At 35.8% G+C, this 23,235-nt stretch overlaps 1 protein-coding gene across 1 annotated transcript in view; it reads left to right on the top strand.

Annotated features, from left to right (window-relative positions):
* The window catches only part of POLQ (DNA polymerase theta), a gene marked incomplete at both ends in the record, with an annotated part of 113,388 nt that extends 91,745 nt beyond the window's left edge, over positions 1 to 21,643 (top strand). Inside the window, 6 exons of the mRNA XM_082839709.1 lie at positions 4,625 to 4,809; positions 7,472 to 7,583; positions 12,476 to 12,600; positions 18,682 to 18,835; positions 20,963 to 21,078; positions 21,530 to 21,643. Of these exons, the coding sequence (XP_082695835.1) occupies positions 4,625 to 4,809; positions 7,472 to 7,583; positions 12,476 to 12,600; positions 18,682 to 18,835; positions 20,963 to 21,078; positions 21,530 to 21,643 (806 nt within the window). The remainder of the gene's footprint in view (positions 1 to 4,624; positions 4,810 to 7,471; positions 7,584 to 12,475; positions 12,601 to 18,681; positions 18,836 to 20,962; positions 21,079 to 21,529) is intronic.
* Positions 21,644 to 23,235: the final 1,592 nt, after the last annotated feature.

Below are 23,235 nucleotides of genomic sequence, written 5' to 3'. Positions count from 1 at the left end.
ATAAACAACCCAATCCAAAAATCAGCAGAAGACCTAAATACATTTTTCCAAAGAAGATATGCAGATTGCCAACAAACACATGAAAGGATGCTCAATATCATTAATCATTAGAGAAATGCAAATCAAAACTACAATGAGGTATCACCTCACACTGGTCAGAATGGCCATCATCAAGAAATCTACAAACAATGAATGCTGGAGAAAAGGTAACCCTCTTGCACTGTTGGTGGGATTGTAAACTGATACAACCACTATGGAGAACAGTATGGAGGTTCCTTAAAAAACTACAAATAGAACTACCATATGACCCAGCAATCCCACTACTGGGCATATACCCTGAGAAAACCATAATTCAAAAAGAGTCATGTACCACAATGTTCACTGCAGCTCTATTTACAGTAGCCAGGACATGGAAGCAACCTCAGTGTCCATCAACAGATGAATGGATAAAGAAGATGTGGCACATATATACAATGGAATATTATTCAGCCATAAAAAGAAATGAAATTGAGTTATTTGTAGTGAGGTGGATGGACTTAGAGTTTGTCATACAGAGTGAAGTAAGTCAGAAAGAGAAAAACAAATACCGTATGCTAACACATATATATGGAATCTAAAAAAAAAAGGTTCTGATGAACCTAGGGGCAGGACAGGAATAAAGATGCAAACATAGAGAATAGACTTGAGGACACGGGGAAGGGGAAGTGTAAGCTGGGATGAAGTGAGAGAGTGTCATGGACTTATATATACTACTAAATGTAAGATATGGGACTATATGTATATGTATAGCTGATTCATTTTGTTATAAAGCAGAAATTAACACATCATTGTAAAGCAATTATACTCCAATAAAGATGTTAAAAAAATAAAATAATTCTTGATATGTGGTTGGATTTAAGTCTATTGTCTTGTCATTTGTATTTTGTTCTATCTGTTCTTTTTTAAAAACTGTAAGTGACTATTTTTGTTATTGTTTTATTTCCTCTATTTTTTTTGCGGTATGCGGGCCTCTCACTGCTGTGGCCTCTCCCGTTGCAGAGCACAGACTCCGGACGCGCAGGTTCAGTGGCCATGGCTCACGGGCCTAGCCGCTCCGTGGCATGTGGGATCTTCCCGTACCGCGACATGAACCCATGTCCCCTGCATTGGCAGGCGGACTCTCAACCACTGCGCCACCAGGGAAGCCCCTCTATTATCTTTTTAACTCTATATCTTAGATACTTCAGAGTTTACAATATGCATCACATCACAGTGTAGCTTCAAATAATTTTATACCACTTCATCCATAACGTAAGGAGTGTTTTTCCATTTCCCATTTTTTGTAATACGTTTAACTTCTATGATTATTATAAACTTTGCTATGTAGTTTTTTTTTTGCTGTAAACAGTTATGACCTTTCAAAGAAATCAAGAAACAAAAGTGTCTTTTCTGTCTGTTTACTTTTTTACCCTTCCTGGCACTCTTTGTTCTTTGAAGTAGACTCAAGTTTCCATCTGTTATCAATTTTCTTTACCCAGAGTACTTCTTTAAGGTTTTTTTTGTAGTGCAGTTCTACTGACAGTGATTTCTCTTAGCATTTCCATGTCTAAATTTCTCTATTTTGTCCTCACTTTTGTAAGATTTTTTTATTTGACATAGATTTATGGGTTTATAGTCCTTCTCTTTTAGCACTTTAAATATATATTTCCATTAGCTTATGGTTTGCATTATTTCTGATGAGAAGTACACCACTATTTTTCTTGCTATTCTTCCAAGCATAATATATTTTTTCCCAGGATGCTTTTTTGATTTTTTAAATTTGTTATTCAGTTTTAGCAATTTGATTTGGGTGTGAGTCTCTGGGTGGTTTTTTATGCTTTACTATTTGGGCTTTTGAGTTTGCTGAATTTCCTGAGTCCACTTAGGTTTTTTTTTTCTTTCTTCTTCTTAATATATGTGCTTATATTTTTCATTAAATTTGGAACATTTTCAACCATTATTTCTTATATTATTTTTGTCCATATTTTGCCCTTTTTTCCTATTACTCCAAATATACATGTGTAATACCACTTAGTATAGTCCCACAGATCACTGAAATTTTTTTCTTTTCTTCTTTATTCCCCTCTCTTCATTTTTTTAAACTCTGTACTGCAATGGATATTTTCTACTGACTGTTTTAATGTTCACTGATCTTTTTTTCTACAGTGTCTAAATGCTGTTATATCCTTTTAGTGAATTTTGCATTTCAGATATTGTATTTTCAGTTTTAGAATTTTAAGTTTTTGTATAGTTTTCATTACTTTATTGTAATTCACTATTTGTTCCATCATTATTTTTATATGTCTTTAAATTCCTGAACATATTAAAATTCCATCATCTCTGTAATTTCTGAGTCATTTTTCTATTGACTGAATTTTCTCCTGGTCAGAGTTAACATTTTCCTGGTTCTTCATATGTCTAGTATTTTTTTTATTGTATGCTGAACATTATGGTTACTACATTGTTAACTCTTTGGATTTTGTAGTCTTCATTTATAGCGTTTTCTTCTGGCAGGCAGTTAATTTACTTTCACATCAGCTTGATCATTTTGAGTCTTTTAAGCTTTGTGAGCAGACATTTAGAGTAGCCTTTACTCTAGGGCTAGATTAACCATCATTGTAAGGTTTGGCCTTACTGCGGTCTCTACTTTGTGCTCAAGTTGTTCAGCAGGATTTCTCCACTCAGTCTGGTCAGAGCTTGAACATCTTTCAACATTCAAGAGTATGTTGTTCAAGTAGTTCAGCTGATAGCTGAACTTTGATAATAGCTATTTCTTTAGTGTTCTTTGCCTGGTTCTCTGAACTTTCTCCCTGCACAGTTTAGTATTTGGTCAAAAATCCAAAGGGATTACTGTGCATATTTCTGGTGATCCTTTTATGCAAAGTTCCTTTCTCTCCAAATTTCACAAGTTCTAGCAGCCTCAGCAGGCCCAAATTACACTTTCTTCTTCCAGCTCAGAGACCACAGTGCTTTGTTTCACCTCTTTCCCTGCGCTGCCTCCATTCAGAAACTTGAGACAGTTGCATGGCTCCTCTTATCTCCCCTCTCCTTCCCCTTTCTCAGGGATTGTAGTCCTGCATTGCCTATTGTCCAACATCTGAAAACTGTTATTTCATATAGTTTGTCCAGTTTTATTTTGTTTAGGGCAGAAAGGCCATAAAAGTTGTGGTCATTTGTTTCAAATCAGTATTTATATATTTTTGAATTGGTTATTTGTTCACATAGTTCAGAAATCAAAATATTTAAAAGGTATATATTGAGAAACTTTGCTTCCTTCCCTGTCCTAGCTACCTTGTTATGTATAACTCTTATAGTTAATTACATATTTGAGTTTCTTATATATCCTTCCAGTATTTCTTTATACAGATACAAGCAAATATGAATATGTACTATTTTCTTCCTCTGTTCTTACACAAGCATAAGCATTCTGTATACACTGTTGTTTGCTTTGTTTTTTTGTTTAATATTTTTATGCTGAAGACTTGTGATTATCAGTAAAGAAATTTGAACGTAAGCCAGTTTAATTTGTATGCAGATAATCTTTGCAGCAGCCTGTGGGCTTGTTTACTGAGTCACAGAGTAAAAAGCCTGTTTAATTTTGATGGATATTGTCAAATTGCCATCTAATGGGACACAGTTACCATTTACTTCCAAGTAACAATGTATGAGTGTTTCTCCACAGCCTTGCCACAGAATGTGCCATCCAACCTCTGGATTTTTACAAGTAGAAAAGAATTGTTTCTTGTTATAGAGTTAATTTGCATTTCTTTTATTGTGAATGAAGTTAAACATTCTTTAATAGGTTTAAGATTCTTTTGTTTTTATTAGTTCTGTGAATTGCTTGTTTATATTTTGTTCTTGATTTATAGCACCTCTTTTATACAATATAGCAGTGAGTCCTTTGTGATATCAGTTGCAAATATTTTTCTACTTTTTCTTTAACTATGCTTTTGCTTGTTCTATTTTGTTTTTGCCATGCTTATCCAGTCATTCCTAGTCCATAGATAAATTATTTGAATCCTCTTAATTATTTGAATACTCTTTTTCACATACAGGCCACTTGACCTTTTTTTGTTGAGCAAGTTTATTTTCAAAGCAGAGCACACATTTCTCTCCACACCCCTTAAAATGTCAGCACACATTAGAAACCAGTTTCTTTATTCACTCATTCGTTCATTCCTTCAACAACCATTTGTTAAGGACCTATTAGGTACCAGGAATTGTGCATTTCTGTAGAATGCAAAGGAAGATTATCTCCCATCCCTAATGGCTCAGTGTTACGTGGGAGAGGCATGAAAGAACCATTTTAGATTATGTATCAGTGCTATAGGAACACTGAGGAAAGCACTACCACAGTGGTTAACGGGCAGAGGTCAAGGGTGGCTTTACATATATTACATATCCTTGAAAGCTAAGCAAAAAATTTTTATATGTTACAGAGCTGAATTGCATCATATTAAGAGCAAGGTTTTAGCTTTTTTTGATTTGAGCTTTTTTGCATGATCTCACGGTTGTATGTTGGAACTAAATTTCTGTCATCCTGCTCAGTGTTATAAAACTTAGTTTTGTCTTTGTACCAACTTTTCTAAAATCATTTCTGTTTCAGGTGGTTTAATATTAGCTGCTGATTACTCTCAACTTGAGCTGAGGATCTTAGCTCATTTATCCCATGATCATCATCTCATTCAAGTACTAAACACTGAAGCTGATGTTTTCAGGAGTATTGCAGCTGAATGGAAGATGATTGAGCCAGAGTCTGTTGGGGATGATCTGAGGCAACAAGCAAAACAGGTGGTCTTTACTGAACATGTTTAACATAAATGAGGAGAATTTTTATGATTTAAAAAAAAAATTTTTAACTATCTCAATCATTTGTGGTTGAGGAGTGATTTCTCCCTCTTTGGATTTTTCACAACGTTCACCTGAGCCTGTCTCATGGTATTCATATTTTCCTTTGTAGAGTCAATAGAAAGAATCAGGTAGAGTTAGTCCGAGCCTCCTTAGTTCTGGGAAATCTATATGCATTAGTGGTAGATATTGTGGTGGTGGTGGTAGATATTGTGTGTGTGTGTGTGTGTGTGTGTGTGTGTATTTTTAAAATCTCTTTCTAGTCTGTAAGCACACAAATATTTATCTTTTTATATTCACACGCATTGAGCCATGGTGCCTTTTATAGAAGGATGCTCTCTGAATGTTTGTTGAAAAATAAATATTGCTGAGCTGCGGATTATAATCAATAACTATTAGCTTTTTAGTTATTTTAAGATTTATTTATTATTATTTTTTAAAATAGATTTTATTTATTTATTTTTGGCTGTGTTGGGTCTTTGTTGTTGCTCACGGGCTTTCTCTAGTTGCGGTGAGCGGGGGCTACTCTGTTGCGGTGCACGGACTTCTCATTGCAGAGGCTTCTCTTGTTGCGGAGCACGGGCTCTAGGTGCGCAGGCTTCAGTAGTTGTGGCACACTGGCTCTGTAGTTGTGGCTCACGGGCTCTAGAGCACAGGCTCGGTAGTTGTGGCGCACGGGCTTAGTTGCTCCGCGGCATGTGGGATCTTCACAGACCAGTGATCGAATCCGTGTCCCCTGTATTGGCAGGCAGATTCTTAACCACTGTGCCACCAGGGAAACCCAGCTTTTTAGTTTTTTGAGGCCATTAGTTAGCTAATCTGCCTGTAAAACTTCATACTGCCCTTGGACTTTTCACATGGGCCCATATTAGTTCCTACTCCTGGATGACTGTTGGGCACAGGGAAAATCAAAGGCCACATTCACACTGTTCCCTGGCCTAGATTAACAACTGATACTTGTTTATCACATGACCTGCGGGAAATCTGATGCCCTTTTCAAGAGAGCAGGATTGTTGGCTGAGGTAAAGGCACACCACCTCTAAGATCCTGCTTTACTAGTTTTACATTTACACTTCTTGTTACTCACAGCTGTGATTCTTGACTGGCTCATTAGGCATGAAACACTTCCTCTCACCACTGCCTGTTTAGCACCAACACTTGTTTCTTCCACTATTTAGAAAGCCAGTTTTGTCTTCTCTATTTAATCCTCTCAGATTAAATCCTGCATTTAGCAAGAATCAAACCCTAAGTTAAATAGGTAATATTCCAATATTTAATCCTCGTAGTAAGTACACGAAATAGGTTTTATTATTATTATTCCCATTTTACATAGGAGGAAACCAAGGCACAGAAAGTTAGTAGTTTGCTTAAGGTCATATAGCTATAAGTGGTGGAGCCAGGATAAGTTCAGAATGACAGAACTTAGACATTCTGACTCCATAATCTAAACATTTATATACTGATGATAGCTGCCTCTATTTAATAAGTTCTTGCATGATTTAATAGTGTTTATGATATACCAGTTTTTTTTTCTTGAATCGTCATGCACTGAACCATCTAATCTAGATCTCAGTCTTGCTGAGGTATCAGTTAGCACTAAGTAATATCTGAATTAAGAAAAAAAAAGTGTAAAAAGACCTAAAAGGAAAAGAAAACAGGAGTGAAAAAACTCCCTCTCAATGTAATTAAAAAAAAATATTTTGGGAAGTATTTTGGATTTTGATAATCAATTTTTGCAAGTTATCTTTTTAAATTTTATTTAACAATATTTATATGATCTTGCTTTATGTCAGGTGGTATCCTACACACACACACACACACACACATATATAAAATAACTCATCTAATCCTAACAAACTCATGATGTAGGTATTACTGTCCTCATTTTATAGTTGAAGAAACTGAGATACAAGGTAGATTGTGCAAGATAATACCTCTTGTAAATGGTGGAACTAGGATTTGAACCCAGGCAATACTTATTACTAAATCAGTTTCTTTATTGACCTATTTAGACCATTTTCCTCCACTACTCCCAAAATTTTCTCAAAAGTTTGTCTTTAACCCAAATGAATTCTGCAATTGTGGGATTTCAGGTGGCTGTGAGATGAAGAGGATATTTATTTCCAATGACGTCCTCCCTATTATGAAGCCATGTAGTCTACTCTTCCTGCTTTTTTAGTGCTATTCAAAGGTGAGGAGAGGAATGTTTGTAATGCTTCTCTTTCCTGACTCCTAGGCACTTCTTTAAGCAGCAGTTAATGAAGTATTATGAGGAGTAGAAAGCTTCTCTGAAGAGTTCTGGATAAATGACAGTCAGAAATATTTCCTTTTAAACAACTAGGGTTATTTTCTTCACCCACTCATATTCATTCATATTCTGCCCCTTCTTCTCTTTCTCCCCACACCTCAAAAAGTATTGCTAAAAGGCAGTAAAGGCGCTCACTGGATATCAGCTTCTATGGATCTAACCCACCAAAGCAAATCTAATCATTTCTTTGACTCACTATGAAAAGTTTACCAAATCTCAATCCTAATGAACTTATGTTTGCATTTTATGTAGTTATGACCTATAATTTACTTACTGTGTGTGATGAGTCCCTTTCAGATTTGCTATGGAATCATTTATGGAATGGGAGCTAAATCTTTGGGAGAGCAGATGGGTATTAAAGAAAATGATGCTGCTTTTTACATTGACTCCTTCAAATCCAGATATACCGGTAAGGAAGCATTGAATGTTAATTATCTTCTAGATACTATTCTTCTCAACTCTCTTTCCATATTATATTTTTAAAAATTTGTGTTACAGAATTTTCTATTAACAGAAGTTTTCATCAAGCATTGTTGATTAAATAACATCAACCTTACTTAGAGATGTGCTTTTTTCATAAAAGTAGGGACAGAAATGGAATAGCAAAATGAAGTTGATGTATATGCTACTGTGTTGTTGTGAAAATCTTATAAAATCTAGGAATTGTCCTGTGCTTTAGGTTTACATAGCTTTATCTTGAAACAGTAAACCATTGAGTAAATGTACCAGAAACTGTGAGAGAAAAATTGCTTTTATAGAGCAGTTTGAATATCACCATTTTAAATTCTCTCTTCTTTTGGCAGTTTATTGAGGTAATTTGCACACAATAAAATTCACCTTTTTTAGTTGTATAGTTTTATGAATTTTGACAAATGCACGCAATCATACTGTCTACATTACAGCTGAGGTATGGAACCATCACCTCATCATCTCAGAGAGTTCCTTTATGCCCCTTTGTAATCAACCCTGTCCCCAGTCCCCAAAAAGAAAAACTTTATTCACACATGACATGATCTTGTACATAGAAAATCACATGAATTCAACAAAAACAACTACTAGAACAAATAACTAAATTTGGCACAGGTTCCCACCATACAAGGTCAGTTTGTAAAAATCAGTTGAATTTTTTTTTTTTTTCCCCTTTTTTTGGCCGTGCCAGCATGGCATGTGGGATCATAGTTCCCGACCAGGGATTAAACCCATGCCCCCTGCAATGGAAATGCGGTGTCTTAACCACTGGACCACCAGGGAAGTCCCTGAATCAGTTGTGTTTTTATATACTAGCAATAAACAATTAGTGAATGAAGTAAAAATAAAACCATTTACAATAACATCAAAAAACATGAAATACTTGGGATAAATTTAACAGAGTATGTGCAAGACTTTATTGAAAACTCCAAAGCAATCCTGAGGGAAATTGAAGAATACTTAAGTAAATGTGAGGTTTACCATGATAATTTATTAGAAGGCACAACATTGTTATGATCACGGTTCTCTGTAAATTGTTCTATAGATTCAGTGCATTTCCAATCAAAATATCATTAGACTTTTGTGTCAGATTTGACAAGCTGATTCTAAATTTATATGGAAATTCAAAGGGCCTGGAATAACTAGAATAATTTGGGGGGGAAAGTACAATGTTGATTATTTACACTCCTTGGTTTCAAAATTTATTATAAAGCTACAATAATCAAGATAGGTATAAGGGTAGACGCAGGGAACAATGAAACACAATAGAGCATCAGGAAATAGACCTATACATATATGGTGAATTGATTTTCAACAAAGTTGCCATGGTAATTCAATGGAGGAAAGATGGTCATGTCAACAATTGGTGCCAGAACAACTGGATACCAGTATGGAAAAAAAAATGAACTTCTACTTTATCTCATACTATATTCAAAAATTAACTTGATATGAACCACAGACCTAAAAGTAAAAACTAGAACTATCAATCTTGCAGAAGAAAAGGGAGAGGAGCTTTATGACATTGAGGTAGGCAACAATTTCTTAGGTGATAATAACACTGAATTAGTCATAAAAAATAAATATTGATAAAAGACACCATTAAGAAAATATAAAGTCAAGCCACAGACTGAGAGGAAATATTTATAGTTCCTATTATCTAACAAAGGACTTGCATCCAGAATATATAAAGAACTCTTACAACTCAATACTAAGAAAGTAAATCATGCAATAAAATAAAGTTCAAAAATTTGAACAGACACTTCACAAAAGAAAATATGTGAATAACTACATCAAGTGTTATCGTCATTTGTTCTCAGGGAAAAGCAAGTTAAAACCACAAAGAGATACCATTATAGAAATATTAGAATGCTAAAATTTAAAAACATTGTGTCTCTTTTACATTGCTGATTGGTTGTAAAATGGTACAACCACTTTGGAAGACACTATGGCTCTTTCATATAAAGTAAAACGTACACTTAACTGTATGATTCTGCAATTCTACTATTGGATGGTTGCCCAAGAAAAACGAAAACATATGTCCAAAGAAAGACTTGTATGTGAATGTTATAGCAGTTTTATTCATAACCGCCAAAGACTGGAAGTGTTAAACAACAAAAATCCTAGTGAGTAAATTAAAAAAATTTTTTTCCCAGTTTTATTGAGTTATAATTGACACACAGCACTTTATAAGTTTAAGGTGTACAGCATAATCATTTGACTTACATACATCATGAAATGATTACCACATAGATTTAGTGAGCATCCGTCATCTCATATTGATACAACATTAAAGAAATAGAAAAAAAAGATTTTTTCCTTGTGATGAGAACTCTTAGGATTTGCTCTCTTAACAGTTTTCATATATAACATTCAACAGTGTTAATTAGCTTTATCGTGTTGTACATTTCATTCCTAGTACTTACTTATCTTATAACTGGAAGTTTGTACCTTTTGACCACCATCACCCATTCCCTCTCCTCCCACTCCCCACCTCTGGTAGCCACAAATCTAATCTCTTTTTCTATGAGTTTGTTTTTGAAGTATATTTGAACTACAAACTATGTTAATTCCTGGTATACAACACAGTGATTTGATATTTCTATACATTTCAAAATGGTCACCATGGTAAGTCTAGTTGTCATCTGTCACCATACAAAGATATTACATAGTTATTGACTATATTCCCCACACTGTACATTTCATACTTGTGACTCATGTGTTTTGTAACTGAAAGTTTGTGCCTCTTAGTCTCCCTCACCTATTTTTCTCCTCCCCCCAACTCCCTCCCCTCTGGCAACCATCTGTTTGTTCTCTGTATCTGTTACTCCATTTCTTTATCAATTGAGTAAATTTATTAAAGATCAAATTGGCTTTATTCAATGATTCATGAATCGGGCAACATCCCATCTAGCACTAGAAAGGAGCTCCACCGAACTGTAGAAGAAGAAAGTTTTTTAAAGGCAGAAAGGGGGTAGGTGGATAAAGGAAATATTAGCAAAGAATGCATTGTTTCAGGCAAGGTCACTCTCCTAAGGGGAATGGAAGGGCCTATTGGGCAGATAACCTCACTAGTGCTGACCATGTAATACCAGGTTGACTGGTTAAAGGTTACATTCCTGGGGATGTTGAGGCTGCAATTTGGTTAGGTAGTAAGTCTTAGTTTGCTGACATAGGGTTTAGCACAAGTGACTCCATTTTGGCCCTGCTGTCTCCTTTTTAACAGGAACAAATATCTGTCAACAGGATTATGGATAAACAGATTTTGGTATATCTCTTCAATGGAATGCTACTTAGCAAGAGAAGGCAGACACAAGTGAGAACATACAGTGTAATTTATGAAATTCAAGAACATGAAAAAGATACAGTGTAATAAAGTAGATCCATTAGTGTTTGAGGCTGATAATGGGGAGCTGACTGTGAAGGTGATTAAAATGTTTTGTATCTTGTAGTGGTTGTTAGAGGGGTGTATATGTTTGTTAAAATGCATCAAACTGTTCACCGGAAGTGGGTGCCTTTTATTGTATGTAAATTATATCTCAGCTTTGTTTATTGTATGTAAATTATACCTCAGCATTGATTGTTTTTTAAAAGTAGTTCTTGCAATCTCTGAATATTTGAAGGCTTCCTACAGGAGTCAGGTAAGAGAATTCATAGAGGTGTAGTCTCTTAAATCTCATCCTTTTCTTTGCTCTTTACTCAGCAGTATCACAGTAATTTCTGAAGAGAAGATGAGAGCCTGATTGCTTTCTGAAATTCCTATGCTAGTAGTCAGATATCACCAACAGCTGCACTTGGCAGGGTTTCTCCCCTTCCTTTCACCCACAATCTGTGCCAGCCACGCAATAGAAATCCTCAAATGAGGGGTTTTAATTGGGAGGCATTAGTGTTTATTACTTAGGATGAGCAGAGCTGTGAGAAAGCAGAAATTGCACAAAAGAATAAAGATAGATTAGCAGTCTCTGTACTTAAATGTGTTTTAAAGAGTATAGAAAAAGAATGTTCCAGGAGAGAAGAACCTCTCTAGCTCAGAGACAGGAATGGGCAATGAAGAGACTGGCCCATCTGAAGCAAAGAGTTCATCCTGGAGAGTCATAAGACCTAATAACGGACCTATATAGCAAAGGATGAATGCTGGTATAGGGAATATGAATGTGTTTGAGTAATATACTATATGTAGTCTTTTTGAATTTTAAGAAGTGAGTTGTTTCTAATAAAATATTACAACTTCATGCATTAGTTTCAGTTAGGTCCTATTTGAATCATAGCATAGATGGTAACAAGGAGCTGTTGGAATGTATTAAGCCTCGTAAAGATAAGCTCAAAGAGTAAAAGAGGGTTAGTGTGATCAAAGAACAGAACCCTGTGAAAAGTAGCATGGAGTAGTCTTAAGGTCCTGTAATAAAACCATCTAGGTTTTAGTACCTGCTCTGTTGTTCTAGAGTTTAGTTCTGTATTTTTTGTTCTTGGTGGTTGAAAAACAGAGATTATGTCATTTCTAAAGTCCCTTTTGTTTCTAACTTTCATAGCTATATGAGGTGATGAGTATTAATTAAATTTATTGTGGTAATTTCACAATATATGTATATGTGCTGCCTAAGCGAGCACTATTTCACAATATATGTAAAGCAAACTGTCATGCTGTACAGTGATGTGTATAAGTTATTTCTCAATAAAACTGGAAGAAAAAGTGAATGAAAGTTTATATGCAAAATTTTGATGATGTGATATTAATGTTAATCATGGTGAAGTTTTGGTATATTTCACTATATTGAAACTAGTGAGTGAGATTAAGGATGGACATTGATTGTAATTATTTCTTCATTTTCTTTGTAGGGATTAATCATTTCATGAGAGAGACAGTGAAGAATTGTAAAAGAGATGGATTTGTTCAGACCATTTTGGGAAGGCATAGATATTTACCAGGAATCAAAGACAACAACCCTTATCACAAAGCTCACGTATGTTGAAATTTCTCTGGATTTTTAACTTAATATTTTAACTTAAATTTTTAACTTTAATGACATGTACTTTTTCAACAAAGACTGAACCCTGCTAATGTCCCTTTTAGAGATCACTAGCATATTAATTGGATCTTCTGTTTTATTAAGGACTTCTGAAGTGATGGTACATGCCAGTATTTGCTGAACACAGTCTCTATAGGAGACTAATGTAAATATGAGTTCACTTAGTAATATTTCAGTTAAAGATGTTCTGTTTTAGTAAGCCAATTATTTATTAGCTTTGGTAATAAGTTATATATAAACTTAATTCTTACATTTGCTAATTGTTCTTCGTTTCAGATATCTATACTAATTTGTCACATTACACCAGATTGCATTGTCTTCAGAGATTAGCCAGTCATTGAATTGCGGTATTTTTTGGTTCATTCCTTTTGTTTATTTATTTTAAAAGCACTGGCTCATCAGAGGTTGTTATTAGGATACCCAAAATATTAAAGAAGATATTAAAATGATATTTAATATCATTCAAAAGACGTATTGATGGTATTTACTCACATTATGATTGAAATCTCTTTCTGAAATCATTGGGATCCATAAAAGTGTATCTGTACACTTTTTGTGTATCTGAGCATTTAAATTTCTGTTATAGTCCAAACCTTCCTATTTTAACTGGTTGTATTTTGCCCTTACCTCATACTTTTGTGTGTCAGTGCCCACTACACATTGTATGTAATGAAAATATCCAGCCCCCAAATTGCTAAACTACTGTCTTGAGCTAGAATCTCTCAGAGCAATAATGCTCTTAGGGACCATGGAGGAATAGTTGGGGTTTTGTTACTTCTTCACTCTCTCGCCTCCCATATATCCACATACAGATGTCAGATATTTATCAGCCTTTTACCATATCTCCAAGTGAAGTAGGCACTGTAGTTGTTGCACTAGGAAAAGTAAGTCTTAAAATGTATTGGAAGAGATAAAGCAAACTAAAAAAATATAAAAGTAGCATGTATACTCAGTTATTTAGGCTTCTAGAGGAGATAGGACTTAAACAGATTCTTGAAGACTATTTAAAATTGAATTGATGGCATGAGAAAAAGATAATTACAAGTGAACAAGAGTTTGAGTAAGGATTGGCTAGAAGCCAATCTGATAGGAGTGGAAAGTTTGAGTTGTCACTTAGGAATAGATAATTTTCTACTGGTCAGATGGAATCAGCTATTGGGGAAGGCTTTTAATGGCAGGCTGAGAAATTTGGGCTTGATCTAATAGGGATTGATTATGTTTTTTGGTGTTTACACAATGAAAAATGGAGGATAGAATGATTAATGTTAATGAACCGTATAATTTTTAAAAAACTAATATTTTTGAAGTTAAAACTGTGAGAGTAAGACTTTTTATACCAAATCCTTAGGAGTCAGAGTTCTAATTGATTCATTATGTTGTTGCTGAGGGAAAAAAAAAAATTGCACCCCTCTGAATCAGAAATGGAGTAAATATAGCCAGATTTATTGTTTGGTTTTCATTTAGTTTGGTTTTACATTTTATTTCAACTTTTACTGTACTGAAAAATATACATAGAGAAAGCACAAGAAACAAATTTAAATTTCAGTAAATTATCATAGAGCTATACCTATGTAACTACCATACAAACCAAAATATAGAATATTGTCAGCACCCCAGAAGCTCCCCTCATGCCTCTTCCTAATCACCATACACTGCCTTCCCAGAAATAACCACTATAACCTCTAACCCTGTGGTTTCGTTTTGACCTCTCTATATATCATATATATGTATTCTGTGTTTAGCTTCTGTCACTCAAAATTACATTAGGCAAGTCATTTATGTTGTTTCATGTTGGGGTAGGTATATGGCTCTGTTATATGAATATACCACAATTTATCCATTTTTCTGTTGATGGGTTTCTAGTTTGGAGAATTTTCTATTTGGATGGGTTTCTATTATGGATCTTGATGATTTGATTATTCTTGTTCAAGGTTCCTGGTGCACATATGTTTCTGTTTATGTTTGGTAAAGCGGTAGACATAGAATTGCTCTCATCTTCAATTTCAGTAGATAAAGCCACGTTGTGTTTTATGGTAGTTGTAGCAATTTGTCCTCCCATATAAGTTTGAGTTCTCATTGCTCTGCATCCATGCCAACATTTGCTATTAAGTTAACATAATTTTAGCTTTTCTGGTGGGTGTAAAGTAGTATCTTGTAGTTTTGCTTTTTCTTGAATACTATGTTTTGATATATGGTAAAGTTTTCCCAACTTGCTTTTTTTCTCTCCCCCAAGATTTGCCTGTTCTTGGGTTCTCTGCATTTCCATATAAATTGTAGAAGCAGCTTGTGAATTTCCATACAAACACAAAATCCTGTTGGGATTTTTTAATTGCAGTTGCCTTGAGTTCATAGATCAAGATGGGATTAATGACATATTTATAAATTTGAGTTTTCCAGTCGATAAACATGTTATACATGTCCATTTATTTAGGTCTTTAGGTCTTTTAAAATTCTCTCACTAATGATGTATAGTTTTGGGGAAGAGATCTTACAAGGTTTTTATTAAATTTATAGCTAGATATTGGAAAAGTTTCATGCTGTTGTGAATGGCATCTTTTTAAATTTTTAATTCTTTTCCTTCCCTTTTTACGTTTTCTAACCCTTTACTACTGGTATAGAAAGATAATTGCCTTTATTGTTGTTCTTTTGTCTAGAAACCTTGCAAATATTACTTACTAATTACAAAATTTTATCTGTAGATACTTTTAGGTATTCTATCTACACAGTTATTATCTGGGAAAAAAAAGTAGTTTTATAACTGTCTTTCTGAGTCTTATTCTTTTTTTTTTTTTTTTTACTTTTGCTTGACTTACTAGCTAGGACAGTGTTGAATAGAGTTAGTGATAGTGAGTATCTTTGCCACTTTTCAGGTCTCAGAGGGAAATTTTAAACATTTTACCAATAAGTAGAACTTTCCTTTAGGTTTTTAATAGTGTCTGTGTCAGAAAAAGTAAGCTCCCTTAAACATGTGCTTGTAGGCTGCAGAGTCTCCATCACAACTACTCAAGCCTGCTGTTCTAGTGCAGATGCAGCCATAGACCCTACATAAATGAGTGAGTGTGGCTGTGTTCCAGTAGAGCTGTATTTACAGAAACAAGAGATGGGCCAGACTTGGCCTGTAGGCTTTAGTTTGCCCATCCCTGGTCTGTTTCTTCTTTAAATGCAATCTGCCTTTTTTCTCTAGGTTGCTTTTAATACAGTATTTTTCTTTCCTTGTGGTTTCCAGCAGATTTTCTGTGATGTGCTTAAGTTTGTGGGTTTGTTTTTTTTTTGTGGTACGCGGTCCTCTCTCACTGCTGTGGCCTCTCCCGTTGCGGAGCGCAGGCTCCGGACGCGCAGGCTCAGCGGCCATGGCTCACGGGCCCAGCCGCTCTGCGGCACGTGGGATCTTCTTGGACCGGGGCACGAACCCGTGTCCCCTGCATCGGCAGGCGGACTCTCAACCACTGCGCCACCAGGGAAGCCCCTGTGGGTTTTTTTTTTTAACTTCATGTGCCTGTGTGTGTGTGTGTCTGTGTGTGTTTAACTGATCTGTTTTTGAGGGTGTTAGGACTTCTTGAATCTGCACCGTGAGATCTTTTGTTGATTTTGGAAAATTCTTAGTCATTTCTTCTTCAGTCATTGCTTCATCAAAATCTCTCCTCTCTTTCTGGAACTTATATTATAAATTTTAAAAACTTTTCTCTTTAATTCCTCATTTTTCGTATCCTCTGTTCCATGTTTATATTTCATCATGCTTAATTCTGGATATTTTCTTCTAACTTATCTTTAGTTGGCTGATTTGCTCTTCAATTTGCTGTTGAGCAACTATTGAGCTTTTAGGTTCTAAATGATATAGAACTTTTCCAGCACCCGAGAAGGCCTTTTTATCTTCTCTCCAAGTCGATACTATCTCCCCACTGCACACATACACCAAACTATAGGGAAAGCACTGTTTAAATGCTTTAAGTTCTGTTGTTTTAATTTTTTTGGTTATAGAGTTTCTATTTGGTTCTTAATGGTATTTTGTTCTCTGCCGAAGTATTCAATTTTGTCTTTTATTTTCTTGATAACATGATCATTTTATAGTCTAATAGGTTTGATAATAGTCTGTAGTCAAATATGGCTCATACTTGAATCCCTGTAGTCTGTTCCTATTGCCTTTTGTTTTTCTTAGTTTTCTATAAAAACAGTTGTATTATCTCACCTCCTTACCAGGCCTCCTACTTATTGGGCTGTGAACCCAAATATTTCAAGACCATCAAGTTCTGCTCAGCTTCTTAGCCTGTCAGCTGCCTCTTCTGGAATCTGTTGATTTCCCTGGGAGAAAGGATGGCCTCCAATGCCGGGATCACCTCCTTGGTTTCCTTTCTCTCCCAGTTCTCTAGGTTCTATAATTCTTCACTTCCCTTTTCCTGTCTGATTCATTCAAAGAGGCATTTTCTGACCACCTTTTTCTGGTTATCAGTGGAAGGGTTAGTCCTGATGGCATAATCTCCTATTACCAGAAACCTGTATATTTTTATGTATATGAAAACACTCTAGTGATGAGAAGGGACTGAGATTGTGGGACACAAAGCTGAGACTGCCAAGTTTTCTTATTTTGGAATAGAATCAGGGAAGTACAGTATCATGAGAATGAATTATATATTTTAGTTATATTTGTTTGTGTCACAGTAAAAACAACTCCCGTATTTCAGTGACTTATAATAAGAATATTTATTTTTAATTCATATTATAGTTTGGCTCTGGGTTGACTCTGTCTCTGCTCTGTATTTTCTTCATTCTAAAATTCAGAATAAAGAAAAGTACCTACCTGGGATAAGCCCTTTTTTGTGACAGTGTTAGATAGCTTTTAAAACTCCTTGCATGTGCTGTATGTCAGTTTTACTCACATTTTATTGGCCAAAACAAGTCAAGGCCATTCTTTTAGAGTGAAAAACACTTTGAATTACATGGCAATGGGTGGGGGCCATGGGACTTCGCAGAGAAAGACAGCAAGTAATAGCAACAATAACATAATCCACTGCACAGAGGCATATAGTTTCAAGAATAGGAGCAGTCAGAACTTTGAAATTCAGTCACTCTTTAAACAGTGACAACTGAGTGAGTTTAGAATGGATTCATCAGCATTTGACAAAACAATAGTTAAAAAGTCTGTCTCTTTACCAGTATGTAATAAATATACTAGGAGTTGGATGTAGCCCAGGTGACAGGAAACTAGAGAACACCTCTCAGGTTACATAGATCCCTCCAGTGAGTAGACCCTTCCCATTTTCTGAGCCCTTTTGCAACAACAGGAGTGATATTCATGGATAGATTACATCTTGGATATTAACCTAGACCCCTATTCCTACTGCCCCAGGATGTTCACTTTTAGCACCTGTGGTTGCCTGCCAAGAAGCTCATGGCAGCAATAGTTTCAGGGAAGTTCTAATTTAATACCTGGGGATCTAGGATCTGCATTTTCACCGGCAGCTAATGATTAGGCCCAATAGCCCATAAAAAGCTCTGATTCATACCAGAGGGCTGCAGACTTGCTGTGGCCAAACTCTACATAGGACTGAGAGGCCACTGATATGGGGGATGTGCTTGAAACATTCCAACCCACATCACAAAGAATGGTATTCTAATTATATCTATTTAGTGTTAAGAGGAATTGTATTTTGAGGAATGGATCCTTTAAAGTGAAGTTTAGAATACTGATACTATATTTTTAAAAATAATTTTGAGCTTCTAGATACATTTTAAGTGTAATGTAGTTTTTGGTTCCTAACTGTCGAAGATTTCTAAACTGAAGCAATCTGACCTTCTTTTGTTTAGTCTATCCTCATGTGAATGATAGCCCAGAATCTAGAGCCCTGGATCATTCTGGTTGTTATTCTTAAGATACAGCTTATAGTGGATGCCCTCGGTCACATCTCAGTTCCAGATTTCCAGTCTGCACATGTGAGCACTAATCTGTGGACGCTAAAGGCAGGTATGAAACAATGCTGGCGTGTCTGATGGAGCATCTGTTATTGTTGTTTTTCATAGGCTGAGCGTCAGGCTATCAACACAAGAGTCCAAGGTTCGGCGGCTGATATTGTCAAAATAGCCACAGTTAATATTCAGAAGCAATTAGAAACCTTCCACTCAGCCTTCAAATCCCATGGTCATCGGGAGAGTATGCTCCAAAGTGACAGAACAGGTTTGTTCATAAATGAGGCCCTTACTATAACATGGTGAGATTAATTACATCAGAAAAGAAAAGGGGAAACGATTTATATTTATTTCTCAGCAGTTCTCAAACATTTTGGTTTCATGATGTCTTTACACTCTTAGAAAGGATCCCAAAGAGCTTTTGTTTATGTGTGTTAATTATATCTACTAATATTTACCATATTAGAAATTAAAACTGGGAATTTAAAAACATTTATTAACATTTACAGGTAACAATAATAAACCCATCATGTGTTAACATAAATAACATATTTTTATGAAAATAACTACATTTTTTTCAGAACAACAAAAAAATTCATGATGAATGGTTTTATTTTTTCTGAAAATCTCTTTAATGTCTGGCTTAAGAGATGACAGTTGGAGTCTCTTATATTTTTCTGCATTCAGTTTGTTGCAATATTACCTGTTCTGTAATCTCTGGAAAATCCTCTGTAGAGGATGATGAATGTCCCAGTTTGTGGGAGACTGATGGTTTCCCAGGATGTGGGACTTTCATCGCTAAAACCAAGATAATTGATCACCTTGTTGTACGCTTATGAAAGAAGGAGACTGAAAAAGGAAAATAACCTTTGGGTGTTATTGGGAAAATAATTTGACTTTGCAGATGCTTTGAAAGAATCTCTGGGATCCTCTTCGATCCTCATACCACACCTTAAGAAGATGTTGATTTTCCTGTTCATGACTTTCCATGAACACATGCACACATTCACACTCTTATATTTGTAGAAAGAGGATGTATGGTCAAAGTTATTTGGGGAATAACATTGTACTGTGTGCTTTGGAGGATTTAGAAGTAAAAGTTGTCAACCTATGTTTGAATTTTAAATCTGCTAAGGAAAGGAAGATATGATACCTGACTGTGAAATATTTACCTGACTCTTCACAGCAGAATGGTGCAGTGTCAAAATGAAGATATAGGTGGTATCACTCTTTAGAGTGAGTGGAAGACAATGTGGGTATGTCACTGAGGATGGTTTGATTGTGTCATGTTGAGTTAAAGGCAGTAGTAGGTCAGTGGGATCAAAGGGAGCTCAGCCTGAGGAAGCAGACCACACAGGGAACAGGAGGATCATGGCATTCTGGGTCAGAAGCCAAGTAACCAAGGGAAATCAAGAGGACAAAGGTATAACGATCAGAAAGCAGAAAAACTAGAGCATCCAGACAGCCAATGATGCAAGATAAGTGGGGCCCAATGGGTCAGATCAGATTTTAGCCAAACTGGCAAACAGATACACAGCCTTTGCAGCCCTGGTATGGAAGCAACTTGCCATGCCTCATCTGCCTTTGTTCTCTTACCCTGTGAGAGCCACCTCTGAGAAAACTTGGGCTGCAGGTAGTGACAGCTAAAGAACTCTCTCTGAGGGAAGCACCAGATATTGAGGGAGACAGTATTTGTGCTGTCCTGAAGAATAAGTATAGGAAATTTGAATGGCAAAAAGGAAGGACTGCTCTGAGAAACGGGCAAACAATGGAAGGCAGATACTGTAAAAGTATTAATGTTGAACCTTATTTTAGTGATCAGAGGGGCATAATCTGTACCACTAGGCCCACTAGTTAGGAAATAGTGACTATAATAACTATATTATAATAACTATAATACAGTGATTTTTTTAAACCATTTTTGGATTCATGAGTTCTTTTGAGAATCTTCTGAAAAGGTATACATCATCTCCACAGAAAAATATACAGACATAGACCCTTTCATATATCTTGAAGGAATCTGTGTATTTTCTGAAGTCCACATTTGGACCCTAGGTTTAGAATTACTTGTCTAGAGTGTGTGGTCCAACTGGGGAATCACCAATTCTACCATGGTGACACTTCTGGCCAGAAAAAGACATCAAGGAGTGTCAATCAACTCCATTTACTGATGTCTTTTTTAGACTCCTCATTTCTGGGAGGAGGTAGGTGGAGATTTGAGTTTACCTGATAGGTGGGCTAGGTGGCAACCAGCAATTAGTTATTTTCTTGATAGCTCCAAATTTTATGTGTTTTAATCTCTTAATTATAATTTCCCAAAATCTCTCTTAAAAAAAAAATACTCCCATAGCACAGTGACATGCTGATCAGTTTTGCTACTTTTCTCATGGGGTAGGATTGTTACCAAAGAGAAAACTGCAAGGGATGTTCTGTCCCATCAGAGGAGGCTTCTTCATCCTTCAACTCCATGATGAACTCTTATATGAAGTGGCAGAAGAGGATGTTGTTCAGGTATTTTTGCAGTGTTCATGTCCATTCTACAGAAAGCTAAGACACTGTAAGTCAGGCTAAGATGCATGAGATTTCTGGAACCCTTCCCTAGCCCCAGGATGGCTATAGAAAAGTAGAATCCTTAAGGGTAGAGAAAGAGCTAAAGAGTGCTCATCTTTAAACTCATTTTAAAAGAAATTCCTGATGCAGGGATATTTTTGTCTGCGAGAAGTTAGATGAGAATTTGGAGTCTTGCCCTGAGGATTTCAAAGCTCTGAGCATTCTAGTGAACCTGGCAGAGCTTCTGTTTGTCAGTGCAGACTAGTGTGGGATACCTGGCTCTTTTCCAACTTAGAGTTTTAAGCACCATGAGGTAAAGAGCTCCAGTCTGGTTTATCCCCTCAGTGGGTGGGCTGGCAGACAGTTCTTTGATTGGGCAGAGTTTGTTAACCTCTTTTTTTTTTTTTTGTAGGTAGCTCAGATTGTCAAGAATGAAATGGAAAGTGCCATAAAACTCTCTGTGAAACTGAAAGTGAAAGTGAAAATAGGTGCCAGCTGGGGCGAGCTGAAGGACTTTGATGTGTGATGGTAGGGAAGCCTGGTGTAGGTACAATCACATGGAAAGAATAGAGATTACCCTTTCACCTACTTCATGAAAACAGAAACCCTCAAGTTTTGATGAACTTACGATAGTAATTTTATAGTGAGAGTTTCAAAACATATGAGTTTATTTTCTATAGTATGAAAAACAATTTTTGAGGCAAAATATCAAGTTTAATGATTATATTCGCTCTCAAAGAGTATCTATGAAATTGCCTTTTATAGTTTACTGTGGCCCTAAACAGTTTCAGAACACATGCTTGAAATATGTACTTAGCACTTTGGATCTTCATCTGTCTGGTTGAGCATGAAGAAAATGAAACTGCTGTCTCAGGGTCATTTTCATTCCAACCAGGATTCAGACACTGGTGATACAGACCCCTGAAGGAGCCAGAGGTAGATAAGGATTTGGTTTCACATAAACCATCAGGGTTAGGTGGTGTGCATGATTTTCATCCAGTATCGGTGTAAGACTTTTGAAGTGGTATTTTTAAATAGCACTGGCTAGTAAATTAATTCTGTAAATTGGTAAGACTTGGTATGGATGTAGTCTAGGAATGGATTTTCATGAATTGCCATTTCTTCTTCCTTTCCCTCTCCCAATTCATGCAATTAATATATTTCCAATACTTAGGTATTATAAAACAAGCTACACCTCTTCAAGAGGTATTCTGATCTTAAGATCAGATATTTATACTGCAGTTTAATATAACACTGCCAGAGAAGCAAAACACCCCCTCATCAGTCCCTCAGTGCCTTTCTCTGTGGCATGGTGAGAATACTCACGCTAAAAGATTGTACTTTATAATCCCAGTCAGAGGTGAATAACTGACCTTTTTTTTTTTTGCTGCTTTAATAAAATTAATTTATGAGAAACTTTATACCAGCAGTTCAGTTTTCAAAATTGTGTTTGGTCTAAGTATCAGAAGCCTGTGTATCCATTTACTTATTCTATAGTTTGCTCAACAGTGTACACATAGGAAGTGTTTATTATATTCTTAATCAGTTATCAAAGAGCTCTTTTATGTTTATTCATCAGAATTTTAAAAGACAGTTGCTTTATAAACAAAGTGTAATACACTATTAGTAGTTGGATATTAGTGCACCAGATCCTCAGATATTTTGGTGCTGGGGGGAAGTGGCAGAAGACGACAGAGGTAAGAGGGAAGTTATATCATTATTTCTTGAGTTTTTTCCATATTCACCTGTACCACATTTTTCAGAAGAGTTGCAGTGCTGTTAGTATTCTGGTGGCCTTGAGAATCCAGCACAAGAGAAACCTCAGCCTATTTACATGAGTGTTCTCCAAATATGAGCGCAGACATATAGATCACTTCCACCTCATCTTCTGCAGCCATGGCTCTGCATGTGTGGTTACATGCATTTTCTCATCCTTTTTGACCTTCAGCTGGGCTTAAAACAGGCACTCCTTGCTTTGCATGATTCAGTTATGAAAAAATTCAAGTTACCATGGTTTACTTAAATAACACTAGTGTCCATACAACACAATTCAAATTTCAGTTGGCATGGTATATTAACTTAATAATCGCATAAAGTTCAAACTTCAATGGTAGCTCT

This window comes from Leucopleurus acutus (assembly GCF_964270905.1).
Source record: "Leucopleurus acutus genome assembly, chromosome: 5".
In the NCBI taxonomy this organism is placed as follows: domain Eukaryota; kingdom Metazoa; phylum Chordata; class Mammalia; order Artiodactyla; family Delphinidae; genus Leucopleurus; species Leucopleurus acutus.
Note: the sequence above shows the minus strand (reverse complement) of the source record. Positions and strands in the feature narration are given on the sequence as shown.